This window comes from Cucumis melo, chromosome 11, assembly GCF_025177605.1.
Source record: "Cucumis melo cultivar AY chromosome 11, USDA_Cmelo_AY_1.0, whole genome shotgun sequence".
In the NCBI taxonomy this organism is placed as follows: Eukaryota; Viridiplantae; Streptophyta; class Magnoliopsida; order Cucurbitales; family Cucurbitaceae; genus Cucumis; species Cucumis melo.
Window position 1 is genome coordinate 23,157,894 of NC_066867.1, and position 27,925 is coordinate 23,185,818.

A 27,925-nucleotide genomic window follows, 5' to 3' on the forward strand; every position below is an offset into this window, starting at 1 on the left:
AGATTCTTAACATTGGAAAAGTAACCCCAAGGAACTTTCATTTCTGATAATGTCTTCAAAAGAAAATATTTGTTTCATACACAACCATGGGGAAAGATTATAAATCACCATCACAACTAGTCAACAACTGTACTTGGAGCTCATATCACAATGCGGATTTATTTCATCTGCTGACAATGCTAAACAAAGATTCCTAGGTTCATAACTAGAAATTGACCACATGGTGTTAACTAACTTCCAAGCTAAAGAGTCAGCAGGTGCCCTAGTTTATCATCAATTTCTTTTTCATTAGCATGCCAAGTTAAGTTTTTAGCACATTTAACACTTCTAAAAATTCGTTGAAATCGTGGAATAGGTGGAAAGTACCACATTATTTTAGCAAGCATTTTCTGTTTCTTATTTGCATCTTTACCATATTTCCACCTAAACTCACCACATTTAGGAAACACAATTGTGTTGTCATATTCCTTACGATACAAGCAACAATCATTAGGGAATGCGTGAATCTTTCCATATTCCATTCCTAGTGCACCTAACATTTCCTTACTTCATACATTGATTTAGGGAGGCCATATGTATTTTCCGACGCATAACACATATAGCGGGATAAGCGACGTCAGAAGAAATAGCTTCTTTTGATGTTGTAGAAGCTATGTCGGAAAAGATTGACAATCATGACGTGACATAAGACGGTGTCGACATAAGATAATTTTAAAAAATTATAAACATTTCTCGACATCATTATGCATAGCATCAAGATTGGTGCGGAGACTCCCGATGCACCCGATAAGCGTCTGGAGTTCCCCTTTAAAACCCATTTTTCAGATCTGTTCAAATCTGAAACTAGCCGAAAACAAGAGAGAGGGATACACCTCAGCCAAAAAATGAGGTAGCTGAAGAGATTTCAGAATCTTGTCATCATCTGGTCTTTACCTTCGTCCGTCGTTTGATCTTCACTTTTGTTCACCACCTCTCGTCGCTAGTAAGCCATTGTTCTTCCTTTTTTTTTTCTTTATCTTACTTTAAGGATCAGAAATATTATTAAATTTATCATTGTTTTGGTGTTTTTTTTATTGTCAAGGGCCTCTCGATGTGTTATTCTACTTACTGCCACGTCAATTTTTTTCACTTACTGCTGCCACCAACCTATCAGTATATAATTCTTTCGTGTCAATAATGTGTAAACTATGTTTATTTTATTGTAGATTTTGTTGTGGATTTAAAATGTTGAGTTTTGGAGTTTGTTGTTGACTTTAATTTGTTGTTGATTTTATAAATTTTGTTTTCACTGTTGATTTTGTGGTTATTGATTTATTGTTATTGTTCTTTATGTTTTTGTTTTTGTGTTGAGTGATAGCATTGTTAAACGTATTGAGTTTGGAAATGAATTTGACGAGTTAAATTTGGAAATTGATTTAGAAAATCTTAATATCGAGCATGTTTAAAAATTTTCTTACACTACAAGAATGTGGAGTTTTCTCAATGCCACAAATTGATGATAAAACTAGTAAAGAGCGTCGGTGAACGTATTCCTATTGTCGACTAATACGTCGGCAAGAACGTCGAGACTAGAGCGTCGGGGCAGCTTTGTCCAACGTATCCAATGGATGACATCGGCGTAGATGCATCCCCAATGCAAACATGTAAACGCGTAGATGACGTTGTTAGTGGATTAAACCTGACGTTATTTGCATGCATCGGAGAAAGGGCAATGTCGATGCTTCTTCGAGAAAAGTTTCCCTCGATGTCATTTACATACATCGAAGAAACACATGATCCCAACGTATTTTATACATCAAGATAAACTTATTTTTTATTATTTATCGTGAGGTATTGTTTTTGGTTCCGCTTCGACAAGCAAGAAACAAAATTCGTAACAAATTATTAAAACTAAAAAATTTGTAATTTATAAAACAAATTATGAAATGTGTATAACAAAAACTACAATTAAACTGTTTAAATTGTTCAAAACAATTACATTAAAAGGAAAAAAAAACACTACACCTATCTCCTAATACATAGTCGCGTACGCCAAAATAAAGAATGTCAAACCTACAAATGACATAAAAGTATAGTTAGATATATATCACTTATGAGAAATTAAACAAATTAAATGTTTAAAAATATGTATCCCATGTGTTCATGACCTTCTTTGTGCTCGACTCGAATCCTCAATCATCTTTCTCATCTCTTCTATTTGTCGTGCATGTTCTGCCATTTGTCGATTATACTCCTCCTCCCCTAGTCATTGTTGTTCAATTCGACAGTTAGCGGTTTTGAGGTTGGCCTTTAGTTCGTTAACCTCTGTCAAGTGTGCCTGCTGGTCATAAAAGGAGGAAGAACTCGAAGTAGAACTCTTCTGACACTTGGGCTTGTGGCCCTAACCAAGACCATTTAAGTAGCCTGGTCCACTACCTAAAACGGTCTCGCATATCTCACTCTAGAGAGTGGTTGAGAACCTTCTAGGGTAGGCTGGGATTGAAGTTCATACATAAGACAATCATATGTACGCACACCAAAAGTCCACAACTTTTTCAGTTCCTCAATCAATGGTTGTAGGTACACATCAATTTCCCTACCAGGAGATTTCGGAATGGGAATGAGCAATGACATAAGGAAGTTTGACTCTTTCATGCATTTTCAAGGTGGCACATTATAAGGAATTGACACCACATGTCGCATACTACACGAGATACTCATAAGATCGAACGGATTAAATCCATCTGAAGCTAATCCCAAACGGACGTTCCATGAATCTAAAGCAAAATTAGGAAATTCAGAATAAAAGTGCTTCCATCCCTATGCATTAGCTGGATGTCGCAACACATCCTCTGTTTCCAGTCATTTATCCTTATGTCATTTCATGTCTGTTGAGTACAAACAAGCATTATAATCTCGGTACCAATAGAAAGTAGCACAATACTTTTTGCAGAATCCTCGTCCCTGACCTATTAGAACTAACCCTGTACCGAGACTCACCGCAAGTTGGACACTATTGCAAATCCCCGAACTCCTTCTAAAACGATACGTAGTCGTACTTACAAGCATGAATAGTCTCGTATTCCAAGCTCAACTCATGCAATTTTTGTTTGGCTTCGTAAAATAAACTAGGGATGTTGGAACCGCACATTGGAAATGCACATTTTATTATAGCTTACATCATGTTGAAGGACTTGTTGCTCCAACCATTAAGAACCTTTACATGCATCATCGTAACCAAAAAGTTGTGGACGAAAATTCTGAACAGTCGGGGTATAGCTCACAACTTGCTTGGTTTAATAACTCCTGAAATACGACGTTTGTTTTCTCTTGTTCTATACCTACCCCTCTGTCAAATGGTATTTCATTCTCCAAACCTTCCTCCGTCTCTTCTACGTGTTCAATTGGAGTTTGTAAATCCTGAATCATACCCAACATTTCATTTTCTTTACGGAATGGATTACTGCTAGTTCCTTCATCAAAAGGGTTACTACTGCTACTTTCTTCATCAAATCTTTGTATGACTCTGTGCAAGTTCACAAGCACACCATAATACGCCGAGTCTATATAGAAGGGAGATATTCCAGTGGTTAATAGATGTCGCTCCACACCCTCTAATGAGTCCCAATTGGAATTCATAAATCTCTTGTATGGACACCTTATTTGTCCATAATTATTGATGTGATACTTTGCAATCTCTAAAAAATTAGGAAACTCCCTCTTTGTACTCAACCAAAAACTTATTCCTAAGTTTCATCCTACTCTTGTCCATCGTTAAAAGCCCAAAAGCACAAATATGTTTGATTAGTCTTCTATCTTCTCCTCTCAAATACTCTAACTTACACAATCTTACTGATCAATGAATACGCTATGACCAACCCTCCAACTTTCACTCAAGTTAATTTCAAAACTACCTAACACTTCCAAAATTTAAATTAAATAACAAATTCAATCTAGAAACCACATTAGATAACAATCTCAAATTCAATAAACACCCCCAATCTCAAATTCAATAAACACTCCCTCCCCTCAATTCAATACAACCCCACAAATCTCAACACATTCAATTATTTATTGATCTTATATCCTAGAACCAATTCAAATTCAAAACTAAAATATAAAACTAATACAAAATATAAATACTAAAACTATTTTAAAACTTAAATTCTCAAACAAATCCTAAAACCAATTCAAAATTCTAAAATCTAAAACTAATACAAAATGCAAATCCTAAAACTATTTTAAAACCTAAATTCTAAAACAAATCCTAAAAATAATTAACTAAACAAAAACTAAATCATATTTATTCAACAACATACATTTTTAGTTTCAAAACAAAAAAAAATCTAAAATCAAACCTTGATTGAGTGCGAATAGATCCTAATGCATCCTGACGCCACGTCGAGGAAGAAGAGATTCCAACGCATGGAAGGAGAAGTTAGGAATACTCCATTCCCCACACCGACCATGTATGCATCAGGAATAACCTATTCCCGATGTCGGCTCATTTATTCGTCGGGAATACATCTCTTGAAGATTTTTTTCCAACGTGCTTCCCAATGTGTACACCCAAAAGCTTAAGCTAGTGGTTGAAGACAAATTTAATTATATATCACCAACACTATCCCTCACTTATGGGCTTGAAATATTTGAAATGCCCAAGAAGTGGAAATCAATTTTAATTGGGGAGGAAATGACAATGCAGGGGTTTGAACACAGAACCTCCCTGAACCACTTGCTCTAATACCATATTGAGCATTGGCTTTATGTCTTTGACCATTTCCACACTTTAAACATGGGCAACATATATAAGTATTATTTGATTTGGAAAATTTAAATCTGATGAAGTTCTCTACACTCGACTCAAACGCTTTAGATAGTCTACTGTTTGACATCCATGATTTATCCATACTTATAATATACTAATATTGGAGCTAAAATTTTTTTTTACAATATTTCAAATTAGTAACTCATACAACTTATAAATATTGCATAAAACTGGTATTTCTATAAAACTTAACTACTTGCGACCTAAACTATGCTCAAAATTACATAATAGTTAGTAACACTCATTCAACATCTCCTAAAACCAGACTTGGGCAGATAATGATTTAAGAATAGTCCCCTTTGACATCCAAACTTAACTTCAAACTTTACGATCTCAAACCAAAAGACAAAATTAACTAATAAAACTTTGGCAATAGACTTTCAACTTTTAAAGATCTATAAAACTCAAATCTAGAGCTCTACATATACAACAGACAAGTATTAAATTCAAATAAAAGTTATGTGCCCCTAAGTTTAAACAAGAACTCAAGGAAAACATATCGATAGTCCATCAATTCATCATAAACCGTGCTAGATAGACACGAAAAACACCATCAATTCGTCGCAAACCTTGCAATTGCTGAAAAGTAGCTTCAATAACCTTATAACTTCAAGTCTATCTTTCCAACACCAAGTTTCCTGCAACAATTAGACAAAATTATCACTTATCAACCAAAACCTTGTAGAACCCAAGAAAAACACACCCAAAACTGAGAATTAGAGAGCTTTGATTCAGACAACGACAAACCCACGATGGTGACAACATATAACAAACGTCAACTACAATAGAGCTTTAACTTGAGTACGTTATGGGTCGTCGTGGGTCGAAGTTGGAGTTTTACCTTAGTATATTGTAGGTTAACGTGGGTCAATGGTAGAGTGTGGTTGGTCGAAGTCTATGTGGCCGGTCGTCCAAAAATGGAGAGAATGACGGTCGTCTGAAAATGGAAATGGAGAGAACGACGGTCGTGGGCTGTGGGTCTGTGGGTCGGTGGCCGGTGGAGATTTAGAGCAGTAGAGATAGAGAGAATGACGACACGCGTGGAGATGGAGGGTTGAGGGTTTTGGTGGAAAGAAATGAGGAGATGAAAGAAGGAGATGAAATGAGGGAAATTTATTTTAATAAATTCATTTAAAGAAAGGAGGGAAATAAAAAGTATTTTTATACTATTAATTTGTACAATTAATAAATGAGGAAAATAATTTGGTTACCATATCCAATTAATTTAGTCAATTTCTACGATTATTGTAAGTTTGAGAATCCAATTTTAATTCTTGTAGAAGTTTTAGGGCTATCAAGTTTTAAGATCGAAAGTTTAAGGGTATGATTTTTGGAATTGCAATACGGTTTTTGCAATTGCAATTTTTATTTCTTTGGAAAAGAACTTGGAAATGCACTAATCTAATGAAAGAAGTCTCGTTATATTTTAACTATAGATATAGATTAATTGACTATATATACACATTGATCATTACTTTAACTAAAATTAAAACAAATATATATCAAAATTAAATCACAATAATAATAGAAGGCTTTTTTTCCGCACATGTGAAGGTGTGGTTTTATGGAAAGACTTCGATAGAGTACTTGTGGTGTTTTGGTTTTGGTTTTTGATTATATGAAGAGTGCAACTTTCAATGGAAACGTAACATTACCTGTCATATTATCAGTTTAATCTTATAAAAATAAAAACTTATTGTTCGACTCTCTTTCTACTTAGTTAATAACTCTAGAAGATCGAGCTGTGATTTCTAGTATTCATACATAGTTATATCTTATAATTAAGAGTTCAAGATTTCCTATTAGTTTAGTTTTGAAGTTTGCCGTAAGAGTTCAAGATTTCCCAAAAAAAGCTGTGTACTTAGGTATTGTTATTGCAAAGTATCATTGTGCCTAAATTCATTCATTCAAACTTGTGCAAATAATGATCTATTCATGAGCATGATTGTAAGCAAGCTCTGTGGCATCTCACATTCACCTTTTGTTGAATACATAAAAGGTGAAAAGTCTGAATTTGAGCATTTTCATATTAATTGTTTTGATCTTTTTTGTTGTTTTGGGATGCTCGTTTGAGATGTATAAGATTTATGATCGTGAACATAGGGAAGATTAGCTCTAACTATTGAAATATTTAATGCATTGAAGTTGCTAGTTAATGAATAAAAACTCTTTAACACAGCGGAAGAATTAAAAGAGTCCATAACTCAATTTAATTGGAACCTAAAAAATACCAATAGATTGGCAAAATAATTATAAAATTAATTTCTATGGCTAAGTATGCTTTCAAGAAAAAATACAGAGAAGAATAAAGAAGAGGAAACTTACGATCATTGACATCTCTATATCTACAAAACTCCAAAATTAGGAAACACCACCACTTGGAAACCTTCCTATTCTCTAGATTGTGATAGTTTGTGGGAACCAAATTAGATTCAGAAACTTTTTCTTTACAGAGAAAAAAAATTTCAGAGTGAATTGTAGAGTTTTTTTTAATCACCGAACTCACATAATAGTTCTTCTTCGCATGGAAGAAGTAGGAAGTTGAGAGAATAAATGGGAACTTGGGAAAACCACCCACGTTCCCTATTAATTTAATAAATAAATATTAAATTAATATATATTAAAATAATTAATCAATTTAATTTAATAATTAATTTAATAATTAATTAGATCATATTTAATTAATATTTCATTTAAATCATATTTAAATAAATATCTCTCGCATAACCTATAGTTTTAATTTAATTAATTTAATTAAATCAAATTAAACTAAACTATTAATTAATTCTCTAATTAATTAATTTCTAAATTAAATATCTTATATTTAATTTAATCCAAAATTTGAATCGTATTCAAATATAAATTTCTCTCCTAACCTATAGTTTTAATATGTATCACATACACATTAAATTTTAACATATAGTTTTAATATAAGATTAAATTAATATTTAAACTCATTAAAGTATTTTATTCTCTCATAATTTAATTTTGAATCATATCCAAAATTAAATTTATATAATAAAGTCTAATTAAAATATAAAACTTTATATTATAATGTATCAACATACATTATATTAATTCCCAAAATAAATTTGAACATTTCAAATTACAACCAATATAAATAAATCTCATTACCCTTTACGAGCTATGAAGGGAACCTAATGGACCTACAGATCAGAAGCTACAATGATATGAGATTAATTGGCTAAACTCATTAACCATATTAATCAATATTTGTTAACTGTGTGTACACTCCACTAAAGACTCATAGCTGAACTCTTCTTACTGTAGATATATTTCTGTGTCCACGGATATAAACCAATATTAGTAAGTTAGTCCTTCACAAGTGTTCGTAACATTAGCTGGGTCAAATTACCGTTTTACCCCTGGGTTACTTCTAGTCCTTAAATATCAGTGCCCCTCTAATGAACAGTCTGTTTATGGTCTAACCACTAAACAGAAACCTCTTTCGTTCCATAAAGAGGGTAGGGCTCTTTGTTCAAGTCCCGAAGACACCATTTAAGGGAACACTTATCTACTTATCCTAAAGGTGGGAAGGAGTGAATTCCATCTTGTGTGATTATGCTCCCAGCTCCCTACTCGATCTTGTCCTTAAAATGATAAGCATATTGAGTCGGCAATCTGGCCACTCTCACCAGTACAAATCAAAGGACAATCACTCGCAAACAGGAGTTCATAATGCACTTAGGATTAAGACTAAGTTACCTAAGTCATCCTAATGAAATAGGAACCCAACTAGTTAACGGAGTTACATCTAGTGATTACTATTTCGTGGTCTGGTCTTATGCAAACTCATTGCATAGGATACTCTCACTCGCATGTCGCATACATGAACACATTGGATCAATGTGTTTGTATCAAATACAAAGTGAGTCGTATCCATAGTGTTACCAGGATAAGGTACCCAACCTTAACCCTATACCATAAACCCTTTAAGCTGATCTTGAACATTGATCCCTGTATGTCTCTACATGTTGTTCAAGACTCATCAAACAGCTTAGGATGTTAGTTTATTGGATTTAGGTTATTAAGACAAAACTAATAATATAATCAATAACACTTATTGAAATTATAATAATAAAACACGTTATTAATAACAATCAATAGATTATATTTACTATCTACGAGTTTTAGGACATAAAACCCAACAGCTAGGATGCCACATTCTTTTTCAAAGTTGCCTTGTTAGAATTTTAAAGATTAAATGGTTTATTTAGATTTTGTTTGTAGAATGATTGAAGTCATATCTATATATGATCATTGGTTCTTATGCATGAAAAAATAAATACAAAATGATTATGTCTGATTATACTTTTGATTTCACAGGCTGCACTTAAAGAAGCAAAATAATCAAAGGGTGGAGGGGCAAGGAAATTAAACTATTGAAGGTCGAAGACTGTGAAGACATTTAGAATTTTTTTGTTGTCAGGTGATTAGGTTAAAAGTTAAGTGATCGTGTAGATAATTAAACGATCAGATAGAAAGCTAACCGATCGTTAAAGGTTGAAGACTGTGAAGACCTTTAGGATTTCTTATTAAATCTTGTATTAAGGTCTTGTTTCGTTTACTGTTGTAGAATGTATATATAAACACAATATTAAGATTTCATTTTGTGTATAATGAAAAAGACAAATATTATAATTTAAATTAATATTAATTTTATTGATTTGTTAGCCCGAGAAAAAAATATTTATTTATACAGACCTAATGTCGATTTATAAAAAAATGGATCATAATGCAACAACTAAATAAAAATAAATTTGTAAATATGGACCAAAAATCAAGGCTTTAATGTAGGTTTTAAACTGACACTACTAGGGATCTATAATGTCAGTTATAAGCCGACATTGTTGACCTCTTTAATGTTGGTTTTAAATCGACATCAAAACCTAACTGACATTAGAGGGCTTCAATAACACAATCAAAGATGTCGGTTGAAAACTGACAATAAAGGGCTTTAATGTCGGTTTTAAACAGACATTAAATAAGCCTTTAATGTCGTTTTTTAGCCGACATTAAAGACCTTTAATAATACTAGCAAAGATGTCGGCTGCCAACTGACATTAAAGGCCTTTAATGTTAGTTACCGACATTAAAAGCCAAATTTCTTTTAGTGTGAGTTGTTAGCAATACTAATAGTGGCTTTATTATCATATAAAAGCTTCATTGGTGTCTCACATTCCTGATGAAGATCAGATAGGACTTTTTGAAGCCAAATTTCTTCACATATTTTCAACTCATAGCTCGGTATTCGATTTCAGCGCTGCTCCTGGCCACAACACTTTCCTTCTTACTCCTCCAAGTTACAAGATTGCCCTACAAAGATACAATAACTGGAGGTAGACTTTTTGGCAGCAATAGATCATGTCCAATCAAATGAGTATAAGTTTCAATGGTGTTTTTGTCATTCTTGCTTTTTTGATAAAAGAGAAAATTTCTCTATTAGAAGCTTTTTATCAGTTGAGGGTTAAGTTGAATCATATGTCTTCTATTCCATCTTCGTTTAACTCAATAGAGCATTCTAGGACTTGGAATGTGTTTGTGGGGGCTAGGGTCAAACCAAAAATCAAACTTTGTTTTTAGAATCTTTTACATCTTTGTCCCTAGTATTAGTAGCTATCCCTCCTGTGTATAAGTTTTTGTGGAGGAATATTATGAAGTCAGATAATTGGGTTTTTTTTTCTTTTTTCTGTACACCTCTATATATATGGAAATTTATTACTTAATCAATCATATGAGTTTTTAGCCTAATCTCCCATGTTTTGTGCATGTTCAATAGTCCTGGTACAATCTAAAATGACCAGATGGACGAAAAATAACATAAAGTTAACATCTACCACATATTTAAAAAGGAACAAATCTTTAAAATATGATAATTAATGTAAAAGCTACTTGTATAATTAAGAAAAAGAAGATAAAAATAACCTTAAACTCATCTTTAAAAATTTCATATTAAACCAACCAAAAACCTAAACACAACCAAATTTAAACCAAGCTTAAAATAGTATAACCCACAAACATACACTATTGGAACCCAAACTTAAATGGTTTGTATCCAAACACATATTATCTAAATGAAATTAAAATTTTGCACCGTAAATACGAACTATTCAACTCGACAAACTATTATAACTTCACAAATTATTACAACTCCAAATTATATACCCAAACAATCCCTTAATCATCTTCCCTCCCTCTTGTCTAATAATATATCATATAAAGAAAACCTAATATACATATATATAAATAAAGACATCCATCAATGGAATTTTGTACTTATTAAAAACGATGCAATTAGAGAAGTCAAATTAAATTTGAAGTTAAAAAATTCTTAAAAAGAAGAAGAGGAAAAAGGAGTTAGCTGTTATCCATTGTAGAAGCAACTTCTTTTTATCACTTTGCTTGTGGTTAAAAACTCGAAATTCAAATACAAAAGAAAATTAATATTTAAAAAAAAAAGAAGAAGAAGAAGAAGAAAAAAAAAGGCATAAAGTCAATTATGTTATAAAAAAGAAAAAGATATAATCGCATCTTGAAAGGATACGTCGAGGATGACCATATGGTGGAAGAAAACCTACTTAAGAAGACAGTATGCCTAATTTTGCTGACCGGCCACTTTTGTGGGACCCATCCCTAACTAGATCCCACGTTTCATCACCAGGGCCTTTCACACCTTTTATTATTACTATACCCACCACTATTCAAATTTTATTCTCTAACATTTAATTTTCAACTTTTTAACCTTTTACATTCAAATATCATTTTGTTTCTACTTTTTCTTTTTTCTTTTAATCTAAAAAACTATCATTTGTTTTATGTACCTCAAATTTGCACCACTTTTATTCATGTGTTCAATGTTAAGTTTTAATTCTTGTTTGATTCCATTAATCTTATTTAATTCATTTTCTTAATTATGGTTTATTTTTCTAGGAAATTATTTTCTGATTTGTATTTAGTCCTTAAATTTTAAAATATAATAAAACCATTTTTTTTTTTTAAAATTTTTTTAAATTAAGCTTATGGACCCTACTTCTTTCTCCAACTTTATTTCTTTGGTTAAAATTCTATTTTGGTCCCTAAAATTTGTGTCTTGTTCTATTTCAATTTCTAACTTTTAAAAATATCTATTTTGGTTCCTGAACTTTTGAAAAAAAAAAACTTACTTTAGTCTTGTAGATAGAATTTAGTTAACTTTTAATGATATGATGATATGACTTCTATATTTGAATGATTAAGCTCTAGATTATTCATATATTAATTAAATTGATAAATAACCAATAAATCTTGCTAATTTATTCTATAGATCTTTTATGCCAACAAACAAACATAATCAACCCACTTGAATAAATAAACCAAGTTAAAAACTAATTTTGTACTTTTTTTTCTCTAAAATTTAATTCTCTCTCCTAGCTCCCCACCTTTTACTTATTCATTTTTTAAAAAATTAAAATCTCGAAGCAAGTCAAAAAGACGACAACGAATAGAATAAATAAAATAAAATCAAACTCACACATTGGTGTTAACATCAATGGCAAAGAGTAAAATAAACTAAAAAAATAAAATAAATATAACATATGTATAAATTAAACTCTTACTCTATGAAATTGCACATAAATGTTCCCACACTGTATCACAAAACCCCAAAAAAATGAAAGAAAGAAGAATTGGGAGGAAGAGAGAAAAAGCACATCTAAATCACAAGAATAAGATGAATTGCATCTAGCAAATAAGCTAAGAAAGCAAAGTAGAATAACAATATGCCAAAATAGTGATGACCAAAATCTTGAAGATTTGAGTTCTACAAAACATCAATTTATCATCTAGTCTTTAATTAAAAAAGTAAGACTCTAAATTATTAAGGAGTGGTTATCTTATTTTATAACCTAGCATCCAAACGTAGAAATCACATCATCATTCGTTAGACAATCAACAAAATTTTAACGAGACCAAAATATGCACCTTTTAAAAGCTCAGATACTAAAATAATGCTTTTTAAAAGTTTAAAGATCGAAATAGAATAATATTCAAAGTTTAAGAGACCAAAATAGGATTTAAACCAATTTCTTTGTTATCTACATTCTACCAATGATTTAAAAAAAAAACGAAGGAATATCTTTTTATGTAGCTTTCAAGAAGTTGTTTTTATTTCTAGAACTTGGTTAAGAAATCAATCATTGTATTTAAGAGATGAAAATCATTATAAGACATAGAAGGAAAATATGCTTAATTTTACAAACCAAAAACAAAAAATAAAATGATTACCAACCGATCGAACCTTAGTTTTAAGTTTTGAGTTTGGTTTCAATTTAGTATCTAAGTTTCAAAATGTTATAATTTATTCTTGAGATTTATGTTTTGTTTCAACTTGATCCCTGAGTTTCAACTTTTACACTTTTAACTTTGATTTTTCCCTTAATACTCACTTTTTATCTTATTGTTAATGTCTATTAATTAAATTAAAAGAGTTATAACTAATTAAGCTTTACTAATTTTCATCCCTATTTGAATTTAAAATTTCCACTTCATATATATTTTAAATTAATTAATAGATTTTAAAGTTAAAAGGTGAGTAATTAATAAAAATTTAAGCCTAAAAGTGTAAGGGTGTGTTTAGATTACATTTTTTGGTGTTAAATTTAGATAACAAGTCATTTGGTTAAAAAAAGTAAAGTGTTTAGCAACCATTCAAAATCAAACAATAAAAAACTAAACTTTTTTTTCAATAACATTTTCTCATGTAAATTCAAAGTGTCATCTTTTCAAATCTAGAGACCAAATTTAAGCAAAACTTAAATCTCACAAGTAAGATCATAACATTTTAAAATATATGGACTAAAGAAACCAAACAATACCTAATGAATAAATATATAATATTTTGGAATAGAGAAACTTACATAAATGTAACAAAATTGTAAACTATTTACAGTCCGTGTAACAAAACCTATAAAGTTAGACATGTTTTAAATATTCTAGTTTTGCCGTTTCATCTTTCTTTTTTTTCTCGCAATTCGTCTTCGTCCTGTTATTTCGTTTTTTCCATGTTCTCCTGCGATTGTATTTCTTCTTTTCTCTTTTTCTTTTCTGCGATTTCTTTGCATCATCTTTCTTATTTTTCAATTCTTTATTTATGTCGTTTAATCTTTCCATCGTTTTTCTTCTTTTCCTCTTCGTTTTTTTTGCTTCGATTTCTTTCTATCGTTTTTTTATTTTTCCTCTTCTTTTTTTTTTTTTTGCTGCGATTTCTTTCCATCGTCTTTCTTCTTCTTCTTTTTTTTTACGCATTTACATTTGAGTAACCAAATCTAAACGACTGTGTACAACAAAATAGCAAAATCTAAAAGATCGTATATAAAGAATCTTGAAAAAAAATCATTTAGATTGGAGTAGCCAAATGTAAACCATCGTTTAAAAAAGTAAACAATCACGTAAAAAAAATAAAAGATCATGTATAGAAAATCTTGAAAAAAACAATTGGATTGGAGTAGCCAAATGTAAAGGATCGTGTAAAAAAAGGTAAACGATCGTGTACCAAAACAATTAAAAAAATTCGTGTACCAAATTTTAAAAAGAAAATCATTTAGATTTGGTCCCTAAATCTAAACGATCCTGTAACAAAATTAAACGATGGAATTGAAAATATAAATTGTAGGCATATTTAAACGATCGCGTATAAATTATAGCCACATCTAAATGATCACGTTGTAGTCATATTTAAACGATCACGTTGTAGCCATATTTAAACAATGACATAGTAGTCATATCTAAACGATCACATATAAATTATAGTCATATCTAAACAATCGCGTTGTAGCATATTTAAATGATCGCGTATATATTGAACCATATCTAAACGATCGCGTATATATTGAACTATATCTAAACGATTGCGTATCAAACAATAACCAAATCTAAACGATTACAAATATATCACGCACGCGTTATTGACAGCGTGGTTGACGAGGCATTTTTGGTATTTTACACGGTAGACCTCTAGGCTTTTTCCGTTTTTTGAATTGTTCTATAGAGGGTAAATATTTTGCCGCTTTTTATATTTTTGAAAAGATTTCTTTGAAATATTAAGACCAAATAGAAATTGTAACGACCCAACTCTTTATACTAAGCTGAGGTCATTACTAAAAAAAAAACAATGACAAGAGACACTTTTTGAAACGAGGGAAGACTAAATTTTCATTAAAAACGGAATATTAAAACACTGAAACATAAACGCGGAAGCAAAACTGAGTCCCCATATGGCATGTCACGGATCCTTCTCGGTCGCTCGCCAGCTTTCCTCTACCTTTACCTTCGCCTGAAATGTTAAACATAGAAAGAGTGAGTATAAACATATACTCAGTAAGGGACCTACTACTAGTCCCGCTAGGTGTCTGTTAACTTCCCATTAGAGTCCTGAAAATGGTACCCAATCTCTGGCACGTTCCCGAACACGTGCAACATGCGCTCCCGTAGGAACGAAAACCTGGTCTTCGGTGTCCCGAGGGAGCACCTAGGACATGCTGGTCTGTAGTGAACCCAGGGGTAACACTAAGACAATCGGGATGCGAGGACCCCGTCGAATCACTTGAATCATATCTATATACATGCTAGACTGGCGTCCCGTCGGACCACACAGTCCTAAATAGGTGGTGATCCCGAAGGACACCCGTGCAGGTACGACTCTAATAGACAAAGTTAACAGAACACCCTATCCATAACATGTAGCATAACATAACATCATAACATGGCATGAGTATTAATCTTAACGTCTTTAATCATGTGATTAATATATCATGCATTAACAATCATCAACATCAATCTACCAGTCATTAACATAACATCAGTCATCATCATCAATCATCAACATAATAATCTCAGTCATCATCACCAACATCAATACAATGACAGTCATTATCAGTAGCATCAAGTTATGCATTTTAGCTACCATCAACGCATAATCATAATTACATGCAGTCTCTTGAATTCAGTTCGAAGGTCTAGTAAGAGAATCTCTTACCTGGAGATTTTAGCCAAACAAAGGTACTCCCTAGTTTTGCCGTTTCATCTTTCTTTTTTTTCTCGCAATTCGTCTTCGTCCTGTTATTTCGTTTTTTCCGTGTTCTCCTGCGATTGTATTTCTTCTTTTCTCTTTTTCTTTTCTGCGATTTCTTTGCATCATCTTTCTTATTTTTCAATTCTTTATTTATGTCGTTTAATCTTTCCATCGTTTTTCTTCTTTTCCTCTTCGTTTTTTTTTGCTTCGATTTCTTTCCATTGTTTTTTTATTTTTCCTCTTCTTTTTTTTTTTTTTTTGCTGCGATTTCTTTCCATCGTCTTTCTTCTTCTTTTTTTTTTTTACGCATTTACATTTGAGTAACCAAATCTAAACGACTGTGTACAACAAAATAGCAAAATCTAAAAGATCGTATATAAAAAATCTTGAAAAAAAATCATTTAGATTGGAGTAGCCAAATGTAAACCATCGTTTAAAAAAAGTAAACGATCACGTAAAAAAAATAAAAGATCGTGTATAGAAAATCTTAAAAAAAAACATTTGGATTGGAGTAGCCAAATGTAAAGGATCGTGTAAAAAAAGGTAAACGATCATGTAAAAAAATCTAAACGATCGTGTACCAAAAAAATTAAAAAATTCGTGTACCAAATTTTAAAAAGAAAATCATTTAGATTTGGTCCCTAAATCTAAACGATTCTGTAACAAAATTAAACGATGGAATTGAAAATATAAATTGTAGCCATATTTAAACGATCGCGTATAAATTATAACCACATCTAAATGATCACGTTGTAGCCATATTTAAACGATCACGTTGTAGCCATATTTAAACAATGACATAGTAGTCATATCTAAACGATCACATATAAATTATAGTCATATCTAAATAATCGCGTTGTAGCATATTTAAATGACCGTGTATATATTGAACCATATCTAAACGATCGCGTATATATTGAACTATATCTAAACGATTGCGTATCAAACAATAACCAAATCTAAACGATTACAAATATATCACGCATGCGTTATTGACAGCGTGGTTGACGAGGCATTTTTGGTATTTTACACGGTAGACCTCTAGGCTTTTTCCATTTTTTGAATTGTTCTATAGAGGGTAAATATTTTGCCACTTTTTATATTTTGGAAAAGATTTCTTTGAAATATTAAGACCAAATAGAAATTAAATTCAAAATTTGGAGATAAAAAATATATTTTTTTCAACTTTTTATTATCTATATAATTTGTTGAAACATTTTCAAGATAGTAAAATGACGATGATTATTTAACCAATTTTGATTAAAGATGAACCATTTTGAAATGAAATGAATTTAAAATTTATTGAAATTACATGGATAAAAATTAAATATTTTAAAGTAAAAAGAACAAATGTGACTATTTTAAAGTATTCATAAAGAGAACACTATGAATAAGAGATGAGAAATGAATTGCAATTGTTGCAAAAAATATGTTCATGAATCGATTTTATTTCAAGTTTCAAACAAACATCAACTTTCAAATCAATATAAATCAATAGACCAAACTTGTTTTGTCTGAGGTCATGTTAAATATTAGTTCACGGTTATGATATTAAATTTCAATCTAACATATATCTATACTTTTATCAACATTTTTACATTCCTATGAAAACTCTAACAACTCGTATTTTAATAGAGATACTAAAAATACAAAAACACAATCGTCATAAGGAGATTTTATTAGGACAATGATTATTTAAGACTATAATAACAATGATATCTTACTACAGTAAATGATATTCAAAAGTCATCAATTAACTACAATAAACATTATTTCAAAACCTTCAATTTGCTACGATATTTACTATTTGTTACGGTTTTTAACCATCTTACATTCATCACATTTTTTATTCTTTGTTAAAGTGTTTACTATTTCTTTCTAAAACTAAAATAGTCTACACCCCATACATATACTATTATATAACTCAAACTAAAATTATCTACACTTCAAACACAAATTATTATAATCCAACTATAATAATTCAAGACTATAATAATTTATCCATTGCGTCACTGTTTCCTTACAACTTAAATTAGTGGAAGCAATTAATTACAAACAATTTTCATTCAAACTATCAACTCTTAGGATAAACGTCTTCGATTTTTTGCGGACATCTTATGATATAACGTTAAATCTCACTTCTTTTTAAACTATCACATGATCCTTTATCTAAAAACATTTTGAAAAAGTAGAAAAAGGATGAAGAAAAATATTCAATGAACAATTTTCATATCCAGCTTTGAATTTCATTTTCTATCAAAACTTTTATAAAAAAAAAACATTGAAATGCTTTTATTAATTCAAACTTCGCTACAAATGCTGACTTTAAATTAAAAAATTTCAATCAAACTAAAATATTGGAACTAACTTTCAATAACCTCAATAAATAACATTGACATGAAGTGAATCAACATTTTCATTATATGGTAAAAAAAATCATGAAGATGGGGACTTGATGTAAACCTAAATTGATATAAAAATTTAATATGAGAAACCAGGCTCGTCGTGCCTTGTTTAGACCATATATTTCTCGGTGGAGAAGACATACTTTTTGGGGTGGATGAGAGGTACTAGGTGGTAGTTTTATATAACTTATCCTCAGATTGTGTGTAGTTAAGAAATGTATTTTTAATGTTCAAACTTGGCAATGGTCCACTATTTGGCAATTGAAACAACTAAAAAACTATGAACCAATATCATTCAATGTCACAATCTTGAGAATAGCCTTTTGCAACAAACAAGTTTTATACTGGTCAATAGACTTATTGAAATATGTTTTCTCTACCCCGTAAGTTTTACATCTTCTTTGCCTTTTTGAACTACTTTTTAAACAAAAAATAGAGAGAAGCTTGGTCGATTGCGCCGAATCGCTAGAACTAGGAAACGATTCGGCCAATCAATTTTGTTTAAAGGTTCGAGGGATTCGGCTTTCCAATATAATAAACCAATTAGGTTAGTTTCGTGACTAATTTTTGTTGAAAATTGGCCCCTCGATTGATATTCACCTCTAGATGGATGAATGGAACAATTTTTCAAAATGTGACGATATTTGTGACAATAGTGCACTCAATTTTAGGACCATGAGTGAAAATGTGATCATATTTGTGACAGCTTGTGAAAAAAGAAGACTAATAAGTGGTTGTTATTAAAAGCAAGAACTAAACAACAAAATCAATTAGGTAGGTGAACCAAACGAGTCTAACTAAAGTGAAATAGTCTTGAACCAAATGTGAAACTAAAACCCATTACTACGAAGTGAACGAAATTGTTTTGAACAAAATGTGAAACTAGAACCCACAAGTAAGAAGTGACCATAGTGCTAAGTGGGTTTGAATAAAGAAACCTATAATAGGGGGCTTTTGTTTTACATATGAGTAGAGAACCTCATGGTGTGAGATTTGAACGGAGGCATGAAGTACATAAAAAACTCATGGTAGATTCGATCATCTTGAGTTTTAAATGAGGACACAAAACATAGAATCGAAAGGTCTGATGTGAGGCCAAATCTGACAAAGGGAGTCTTATTGAAGAAGAAAGGTGTCGAGAAGTGAGGTGATCCTTCCAAATTGAAAGGAATGATCGTTCTAAAGATAAAAATTCAAAGGGAAGGAAGATGCATTGAGAGGAGGTGATGGAGAAAAAGTTGGGGCGACAAAGAAATCCTATTGCGGGAAGAGTTAGACGATTGGGAGAAATGATGCAAAGAGAAGTTAGAAAAGTAGTAGGTGGATTGTAGCCTGTCGCGAGGAACGAATAGGCAAAAAAAGAAATGTAGCTTCCCGAGAAGATAAGACAAGGAAAAGTTTGGCTTTCCAAGATGATAAGATTTTTGTCTTGAGCGAATGTCAAATCAAGAGATTGACCATCGGCTTAGGTGTCAAGCTTGGTTTGGCTACATAATGCCACAAACGGTAAAGTGACATGTGTAAAGTTATAGTTTTGAATTGGTGGGTAAAGAAAGTAACCAGTCACAAAGGCATAGTATAAATAGGAGCAAAGATCTAAGAGAGTTATTCTTATTTGGAAGTTCTTAAGAGGGCGTGAAGAGTTGAGTTTCTACTAGGAGAATCCTAGGCGAGGAGAAATGCTCGTGGAAGGAAAGGTCCAAAAGCTTCGTGAGTGACTTTTTTAAGCTCTACACTCTTGCGTGAGCGACTTTCTTAAACTAAACACTCCTATGTGGGTGATCTTTCTTAACACTCCTATGAGGATGATTTATAAAGCTAATGTTTCGTAAATGTTTTCATAATTGACTCTTATGAGTTTGAGTTATGCATAACGCATTTTGTATCTCTGTGTTATTATTTATTGTTGTTCTTTGAAAATAGAAAATGATTGCTTTCTATGTGATGATTACGGTGAATGCATGCAAACCATTGCCTTATTCCTATCAAGTAAGCAATGCTTATGCGATGTGCACATAATGTGAATGGTGTCATGTGGACGGTCGATGCAATAAGAAAGAAGTGAATCATGAAACTTCCCAAAGGCTGTAAATGGAGCGAACATCATAGTAGCTTAATCGCAAGATACTGACGAGAGTAAATCGCTGTAGGCTTAGTGATATGAATGATTCATGTTCTTGGTGGAAAGGAATAAAAGGAGCTAACGTGAGATTTCTTTGATTTTACAAAATGAGGTGTTAGAAGACCCGTTTGAGAAAAGAAAATGTTTTGTGCTTGACTTGTATTCCCAAAAAGGTTGTTCTAAAATCCTTACTCACTAAGTATTTGACTTAGGTGTTTAAGTTTTCCTTCTTCAGGTCATTAGGCGTTGAGACCAAGTAAGAGGAGGTAAGATGAGTTATGGTGCGGAAAAGCTGATCAAATTATTCGTCTTCGAATGGTTTAAAGTTATTATGTCCAAGGGATGCTGCAGCACAGCTTTGTGCGTAGGTTGAGTCTTGTCTTGGAGATGAATTGATAGGTGAGCAAGGAGAAGGATAAGAAAGGGGTTCTTATACTCTTAAACACCTTGGCGCAAAGAGTAGCAATTTAGTGGGTGAAGGAAGACGTGGAGTTTAGGATTTAGGTTTCATCTAAGTGGCTTGCGAGGAAGAGATGTATTTGTAAAGTGTAACCAAATAATAAAATTGGAGTGTGTTTTTCATATTATTATCTTTCTACTGTGTTACATTTGTTTTTGTTTGGTGCTTATCGCTTAGAAGTTGAGTTAAGAATTGAAAGCTAGGCGTTTAAGTTAAATTGTTCGCATTGCGTTAAGATTGAAAGGATCTTCCGAGTTCAATTTGGAACTCTATGATGGAGCAGTGAGAATTCCGCTTATTAGGCATTCAACTTGTTATCTCACAAAGAGATGTCCGTTGGATGTCTAGGCATGACATTTGAAGTGAGATAACAAGTTGTGGATTTGAAGATAACGCGAGGCATGACATTTGAAGTGAGAAACCCACGAGTGAACAAGATCTGGGTATCAATGGTAGGCATGCTGATGAGGAATCCACAAATGACAGCAGTAGATGCAAGAAAGCAACATGCTAGGAAAGTGTGTGAAATAGAATAATGTAAGCAATAAGGAGAGTGCAATGATGGATTAAGTATATAACAGTGGATGATGATAAGCAAATAAAACCCCAATGGATCTATGATACCATGTGCATGTGTATATTTTTATTGAGTATTTTTTTAATGATTTACCATGAAGATGTATAAAGTTAAATATGCAAAGAAAAGATAAAATAAGAAAACAACTAAATTAGCCAAAATCTTGTTAATTTATTATTGAAATAATATACATATATGGTAAGTCAACTGATTTTGGCAAAGAGAAATGATTTTATTTTGATTTATGTGAGGCGTTGCGATCATCGATCTTATTCGAGGCAAGAGTTAGAATGACAATGATAATCCTACATAGTCTTCATAATCTGAAAAACGATATTTGTCTTAAAAAGAGATTTTCTAGTATTGCCCTCAAGAGGATTAATTTCATATGTGTGACTCTCTCTCTGCTTCTCCTCCTTCTCCATAGTTCCCCTCGATTATTAACAACTAAAAGCTGGATGTAGCCTGGTCAAAACGAAAGTATCAGAGGAGTTAGGTGGGATAGTTCGAGATCATAATAGACGTGTGATCAGAAGGGATTGCAAGTCAATTTCAAAGAGATAGAGCTTTCTCCCAAAGTTCTTTTTTAGGCTAAGGGTTTAGTTAGCTTATGTTTAATTTGTGATCATTAATGCTTTTTAATCTCAGGGAATCAAGCATTTAAAATGGAACAAGCAATTTTGTGTGCAAAATGACCAATATACCCTCAGTGAAGGTCAAACTTTGTCTTAAGGCAAAAAGATGTGAAAAATAAGTCGATATGGGTGAATATTGTGTAGGTGATGCATTGCAGGGTTCTTATAGTGTTGTAGCAATGTACAACGTCACGACACTACCATGTGGCTATAAATCTCGTTGTTAGTAAAATGATATTTTTCCAAATATTTTTCTCTCACAAATCAGTAATAAAGCATTCGAGAAGTAGTTTGGTTAAATTTTGGTTTGTATATTCTTGCCCGGAAAAAAGAAGTATCCAAAAAAAAGAAGAAAAAGAAGAAGTATGCTCTTTAGGACTTAAAAGGGATTCAAGTATTAGAAAGTGTCTTATCATGTTATACCCTTTATTTTCTAATAGTTAAATTATGAGTTGAGTACTTAAACTTTAAAAGTTTACTCTAAATTTATGTTTTGCGGGTTAAGACATAAACTTTCAATTTAATGTTTAACATGTCTTTAAATTTTCAATTTAATTAGTAATAGGTCATTGAAATTATAATTTTGTGTGTGGAAAAACAACTAAGATTAAGATTTAGTTTCAAACTAAGAATTTTATTATTATTATTATTTGATAAACCTAACAAATAATTCATATGATAGGAATTATTCTCAGGAATTAATTTTATCAAACTATATAGTAGGACAAAAATACTATCATTTTTTTAGATATAGTGACTCAACTTTAAATTTCTTCAAATTATGTTTTCAAATTTACAATTTAACCCTCTTTTTAATGAGGATTTGTTGGGAAGTCAAAGATGTTTTTGTTTTTTTTTTTTTTTTTTTTTTTGTCTCAAAAAGAAGAAATTCACAAACGATAATTTATTTATATATATATATATATATATATATATATATATATATTTAAAAAAAGGTGTTTTTATCGAGGGGCATCATAAGGGATTAAGAGAGAGAAATAAAAGTAGAGTTCTATTAGGGTTATTGGTTGAGTGTACGTATATGACAGATATGTATATGGCTGTCTTTTTGCCTTGGCGCCCATCCTTTGCACATCCCCGATGGCATCTTCGTCATTTCCCCATCCCTACCTTTCTTCTTCTTCTTTTTTTTTCTTTTTTCTTTTTTCTTTTTTCTTTTTTCTTTTTTCTTTTTTTCTTTTAATAATTAAATTAATTTAAATTTCTTAAATTAATTTAAAATAGATGAAAATTACACGAAGCAATGAACCTCAACCCGGATCTCTCAACTCTCATTTCCGGAGAGAGAGATAAAACCGACCCTTTGAGGTTGAAGAAGAAGGAGAAGGAAGAACCAGAGACAAAAATGGCGATCCATAATTGACCCTCCCATTCTATACGATGCGGTAATCATCTTTCTCAAATCTATCGATTACTTTTCCTTTTTCTCTCAACAATCTACCATTTCTTGCAATTTTTCTCGTTTCCGTTCGAAGATTTTTTCCCTCTTTCATCCATGCGGCGAGGCAGACCCTCAGATCCATTTACAGCTACAGAAATTCCCAATTCAACCATTCAGCCGGAAAATCCTCTCAAAGAGATTCGTTACAGAGGCGTTCGTAAGCGCCCTTGGGGTAGGTACGCTGCTGAAATCAGAGATCCTTGGAAGAAAACTAGGGTTTGGCTTGGTACCTTTGATTCCGCTGAAGAGGCTGCTCGGGCTTATGATAATGCCGCTCGAACCCTTCGGGGTGCCAAGGCCAAAACTAACTTTCCTTTACATCCATCCACGATTTCCATTCAACAACAAATTCCTTTTTACCAATCTCCCCCTGATTTGCACGATTCGAATGGTTTTGGTGCTAAGATCGAGTGCGTTCAGGCCAATAGGCCTACATCTAGCAGTTTGAGTTCTACCGTGGAATCGTTTAGTGGACCGCGGATTTCTAACCCTTTGTCGTCCCTGTCTATGGTTCGTCGGAGGCCGGTTCAGCCAGTTTCGCCAGATGATTGTCATAGCGACTGTGATTCGTCTTCCTCGGTTGTTGATGATGATGAGGTCTGTGTTCTTGCTTCTTTCCGTAGAGCTTTGCCCTTTGATCTTAACTTACCACCTCCGATGGACGTCGTGGATTTAACCGGTGATGATCTTCAAGCTACTGCTTTATGCCTCTGATGAGTGATGATACCATGTTTGCTTTATATCATCATGGTTTGAAATGGTCCTTTTTTTCCACATTTCTTCTGTTTTTTCTATCTTATTTTCTCGGGAAAAACACTAAACTGAAGAATTTTCGAATATGGTGGTAAGTTGAAGAGAAATTCGATCGGCCTCCTCCCACTCTTCCTTTTTTACTTTGTTAGTCTTCTTAGAACTGGGTTTCCCTTCGACGGCCATGGTGCTATAAAATGTTGTCTGTATCATTGAAGCTTTTTAGCATCGTTTAAGCTGGATGTGTGTCTGATCTGGGATTTTCCTTTCTTGATCCGATTCACATCATCAAATCCTTACTTCTGTACAAAGAATTACTCATCTAATTTAAAGAATCTGCAGTTCTCTAATTGCCATAAAAGTTTTCTTGCCCATCTCTTGTTATTTTTATTTCTATTATTTTGATGAAATTACATTCGTCCCTATACAATGATGGTTTTTTCCTTTGTTTGATCTGAAAATTTGATGGTAAAGCACTGAGGATCTGTAGTGGTGTGTATGTTCTTTACTTCTTTATGACTTTTTTCAGAGGATTAGAAAATGGAGTGTTTTAGGCTTATGGGTTTGTTTGAATGGCTGAGGAATGGGGCTCTTTTTGAAAATATTGAATGTGGGTAATGGACATTGATTTTTTTTGTAGGGTTTTTCTTTTTCTTTTCTTTCTTGATAAGAAACATTTATTGCACATGTGATGCTCGATTCTTCTTGCCACACCATTTCTGATTCTGATCTCAATGTGCCCAAAACCCAATAGAGGCAGGCACCCTTCCCAAGTTCTTCCCCCTCCTTTAGGCAGAGGCTTTCACCAATTACATTACTTTGCTCAGTTTTCCTTCCCAATGCCATGTGCTTGCACCTCATATTGGCAAAAACCCAAATGGTTCAAAAAGGAAATAAACTGATTCGAGAGGGTTTTCCCCAATTTTCCCAAAGTTACATGTTTTGTTTGCATCTACAATCTACAAGCCAGTCTCACCTCCGCAAGATGCTTGGTGTTAATGTAATGTAGTAAAAAAGTGATGTTTTGATTGAGGGTTTTGGATCTAAATGTTCACTTCGTTCGGAGAGTGTTGAATTCAGATCCTTTGTCTAATACTTTTTATGTTTTAAGATCCTTTTTATTTTCTTTCAGTAATTTGGATTAAATTTTTGCTATGCAACTTCATTTATAATTTCTTGGGTGGGGTTTAGGGAACACAATTATATTGCTTCAATTTCATGCCGTCATCCCTCTTTTAACTTTTTTCCATTTGAAGCTTTCTTCCTTTTTAGAACATGAAATAATATGACAGACTTTTTCTTTTGGCCTAAAATGGAATTGTTAATCTTTGTTTTTGATGTTATTAGGTTAGAAATTGGAGATGGGGGCGATAATGTATTAACAATTTGATGAAAGTTTTGTTATGAATGAATATATTAAGAGAGCTTGAGATAAAACTAGGGGAAATGGAGTGGAGTGGAAATTTGAACAAAATCTTTGAGATTGATTTGAAAGGAAGGCCTAGCCAATAACTATCATACAGGTGCTATAATTTTCTCCACTTTACCTTTTTCTTTACTTTGAAACCTCTTGGGGTTTGCAATTATGATACAAACTTCCAACCAGAACATGAGGGAGATCTAGTCTAAGGCTATGTCATAGTGTGTGTATATTTATATATATATTCATTTGTTCCCAACTTTTTAAGATTCCAATTTTAGCCTTAACCTTTTCAAATGATAAAAGTTAATTTGATTTATTTGGAGAGATTTCATGGATTAGGTTTAGTTTTTAATTGATTTTATTAAATTTACTTATGAATTTTAATGTTCGTGAGATTTTAGCTTAAACTAGCCCAAGCGATTTTTATGCCATTTCATTATAACTCGTTAATATGTTGGTAACATTCATGAACAAACTTAAACTTTTAAAGGTATTTTTTTTTTATTTCTTGAGAAAAATACTTCTTTTTTTCTCCTCTAGGTTTTTAATTTCTTCATTTAGTTGTTTCAAAATGTTCCTATTTAAATATTTAATTTAATTTCAATTTATTTCTTAGGTTTTAAAATGTTGTAAAGTTTAGTTTAGTTTCAATATTTGCTTAGGTATCAAGATTTATATTTATAGCTTCGATTTTTCATTTAATATTCTTCTTAGTCTTAGTAAAAACTTCTTTTCATAGTAAAATAAATTAAAAATTTATAAATATTATAAAATTTTAGAATCTATCAATGATAGATATTAATTGACTTTCTACGTTGTCTATCAATATTCATAGTTGATTGATTGTGAAATTTTGATATATTTATAAATATTTTTCAATAGTTTTGTCATTTGAAATCATTTTTTAATTCATGGAAATTAATAATTAATTAAGTTTCACTTTATTTACATCAATATTACAATTAATTTAAATTTTCACTTTCGTGGTTATATTATATTTAATTAATATATTATTCTTAAAGACACCAAAGATGTCCGTAGATGATTCTAAAATGGTCAAAATTATTACAAATCTGAAATTATGGATATTAAGTCAATATTAATTATATTAAGAATGCATCAAAATCAAATATTAATTTAATTTTGGTTGATTAAAGTAGATTTAGGAGTTACTTTTAAGCACTAACTAAAAAACCACTTCCAATTATGCCCTAAATTCAAATATACGGTAAAAAAGATTGAATTTAATAGTGTAAATCTTGAAATTAGATATCAAATTGAAACAAAACTCAAATTTTAAAGTTAAAAAGATAACTTTATGTAGTCTTTGCAATTAAATCAAAGATAAACCTAAAACAACACTTAAAACAACGAAACAAGAAGCATGACTTTTTAAATTTATGAATGAAATGAAAACTTAACATAAAATATAGAGATCAAAAAGATTTTTTTTTTTTAATTTTTTTAGTTCAAAAATTACAAAAATAAGGTGAAAATTCAAATCATGGATACTTTTTGTAATGGTGATGAATGGTTGAGTCACTAATCTATACATCACATATTTAGTGGAGAATAGAATAGTGACGGTGGACATTAGCTTGTGGGAAAAGCAAGGGTTGTGTTGAGGTATGAAATGAGTGGGGAGAATAAGAAGAGGGGTAGTTGACAATTGACATAGTCACGAGAAAATTTCTTGTCTATCAAAAATTTTCTATATTGCATTTATTTATTATTGACCACATGCTTAATTATTAAAATTGTTTTGACTGATTCATAAAAATAAAAAATATCACGTGTCAAATAATCAATAGAAATAGTATTTAGTTTAGTTTAGTGTTAATAGAAATGTTAAAATTTAAGGAAGAAGGAAGAGGAGGTAGGTGCATGGCTTTGCTCGGCCGTTGGTGCTTTACATCTTTCCTTCAAACCTACACCAATTATTATTCCCTTTTCTCTCTTCTCCATCCACCACAATTTTTTTTTCTTTTTTTGAATTTGCAACCTCCAATTCTGACTGTTTGGTGGATGAATATCGCCAAAATCCCACCATCCTTTCTTCCCTATACCACCTAACTATATTATTCTTTTCATTTTCGCTTTCATTTCTTTCTTTCTTTCTTTTTTATTTGTGTCTTTCTTTCAACACTCTTTTATTTAGTTTTTTTTGTTAAATTAGAATTTATAAAGGTTTCTAATCTTGTTTGATATGTATGTAT

General features: G+C 31.6%; 1 protein-coding gene and 1 long non-coding RNA gene across 2 annotated transcripts; both read left to right on the forward strand.

Annotated features, from left to right (window-relative positions):
• Window positions 1–19,846: 19,846 nt before the first annotated feature.
• Window positions 19,847–20,989, forward strand: LOC127144062 (uncharacterized). Its single transcript, XR_007815681.1, has 2 exons — window positions 19,847–19,990; window positions 20,638–20,989. It is a non-coding gene; the product is annotated as an uncharacterized LOC127144062 (long non-coding RNA).
• A 2,330-nt stretch (window positions 20,990–23,319) lies between these two features.
• Window positions 23,320–24,647, forward strand: LOC103496350 (ethylene-responsive transcription factor 3-like). Its single transcript, XM_008458178.3, has 2 exons — window positions 23,320–23,480; window positions 23,571–24,647. The coding sequence occupies exon 2, from the start codon at window positions 23,591–23,593 to the stop codon at window positions 24,248–24,250; it is 660 nt and encodes a 219-aa protein (XP_008456400.1). The 5' UTR covers window positions 23,320–23,480; window positions 23,571–23,590; the 3' UTR covers window positions 24,251–24,647.
• Window positions 24,648–27,925: the final 3,278 nt, after the last annotated feature.

Bases quoted from the DNA above. Each gene is read 5' to 3' on its own strand.
- LOC103496350 (XM_008458178.3), top strand. From the start codon at position 23,591: ATGCGGCGAGGCAGACCCTCAGATCCATTTACAGCTACAGAAATTCCC.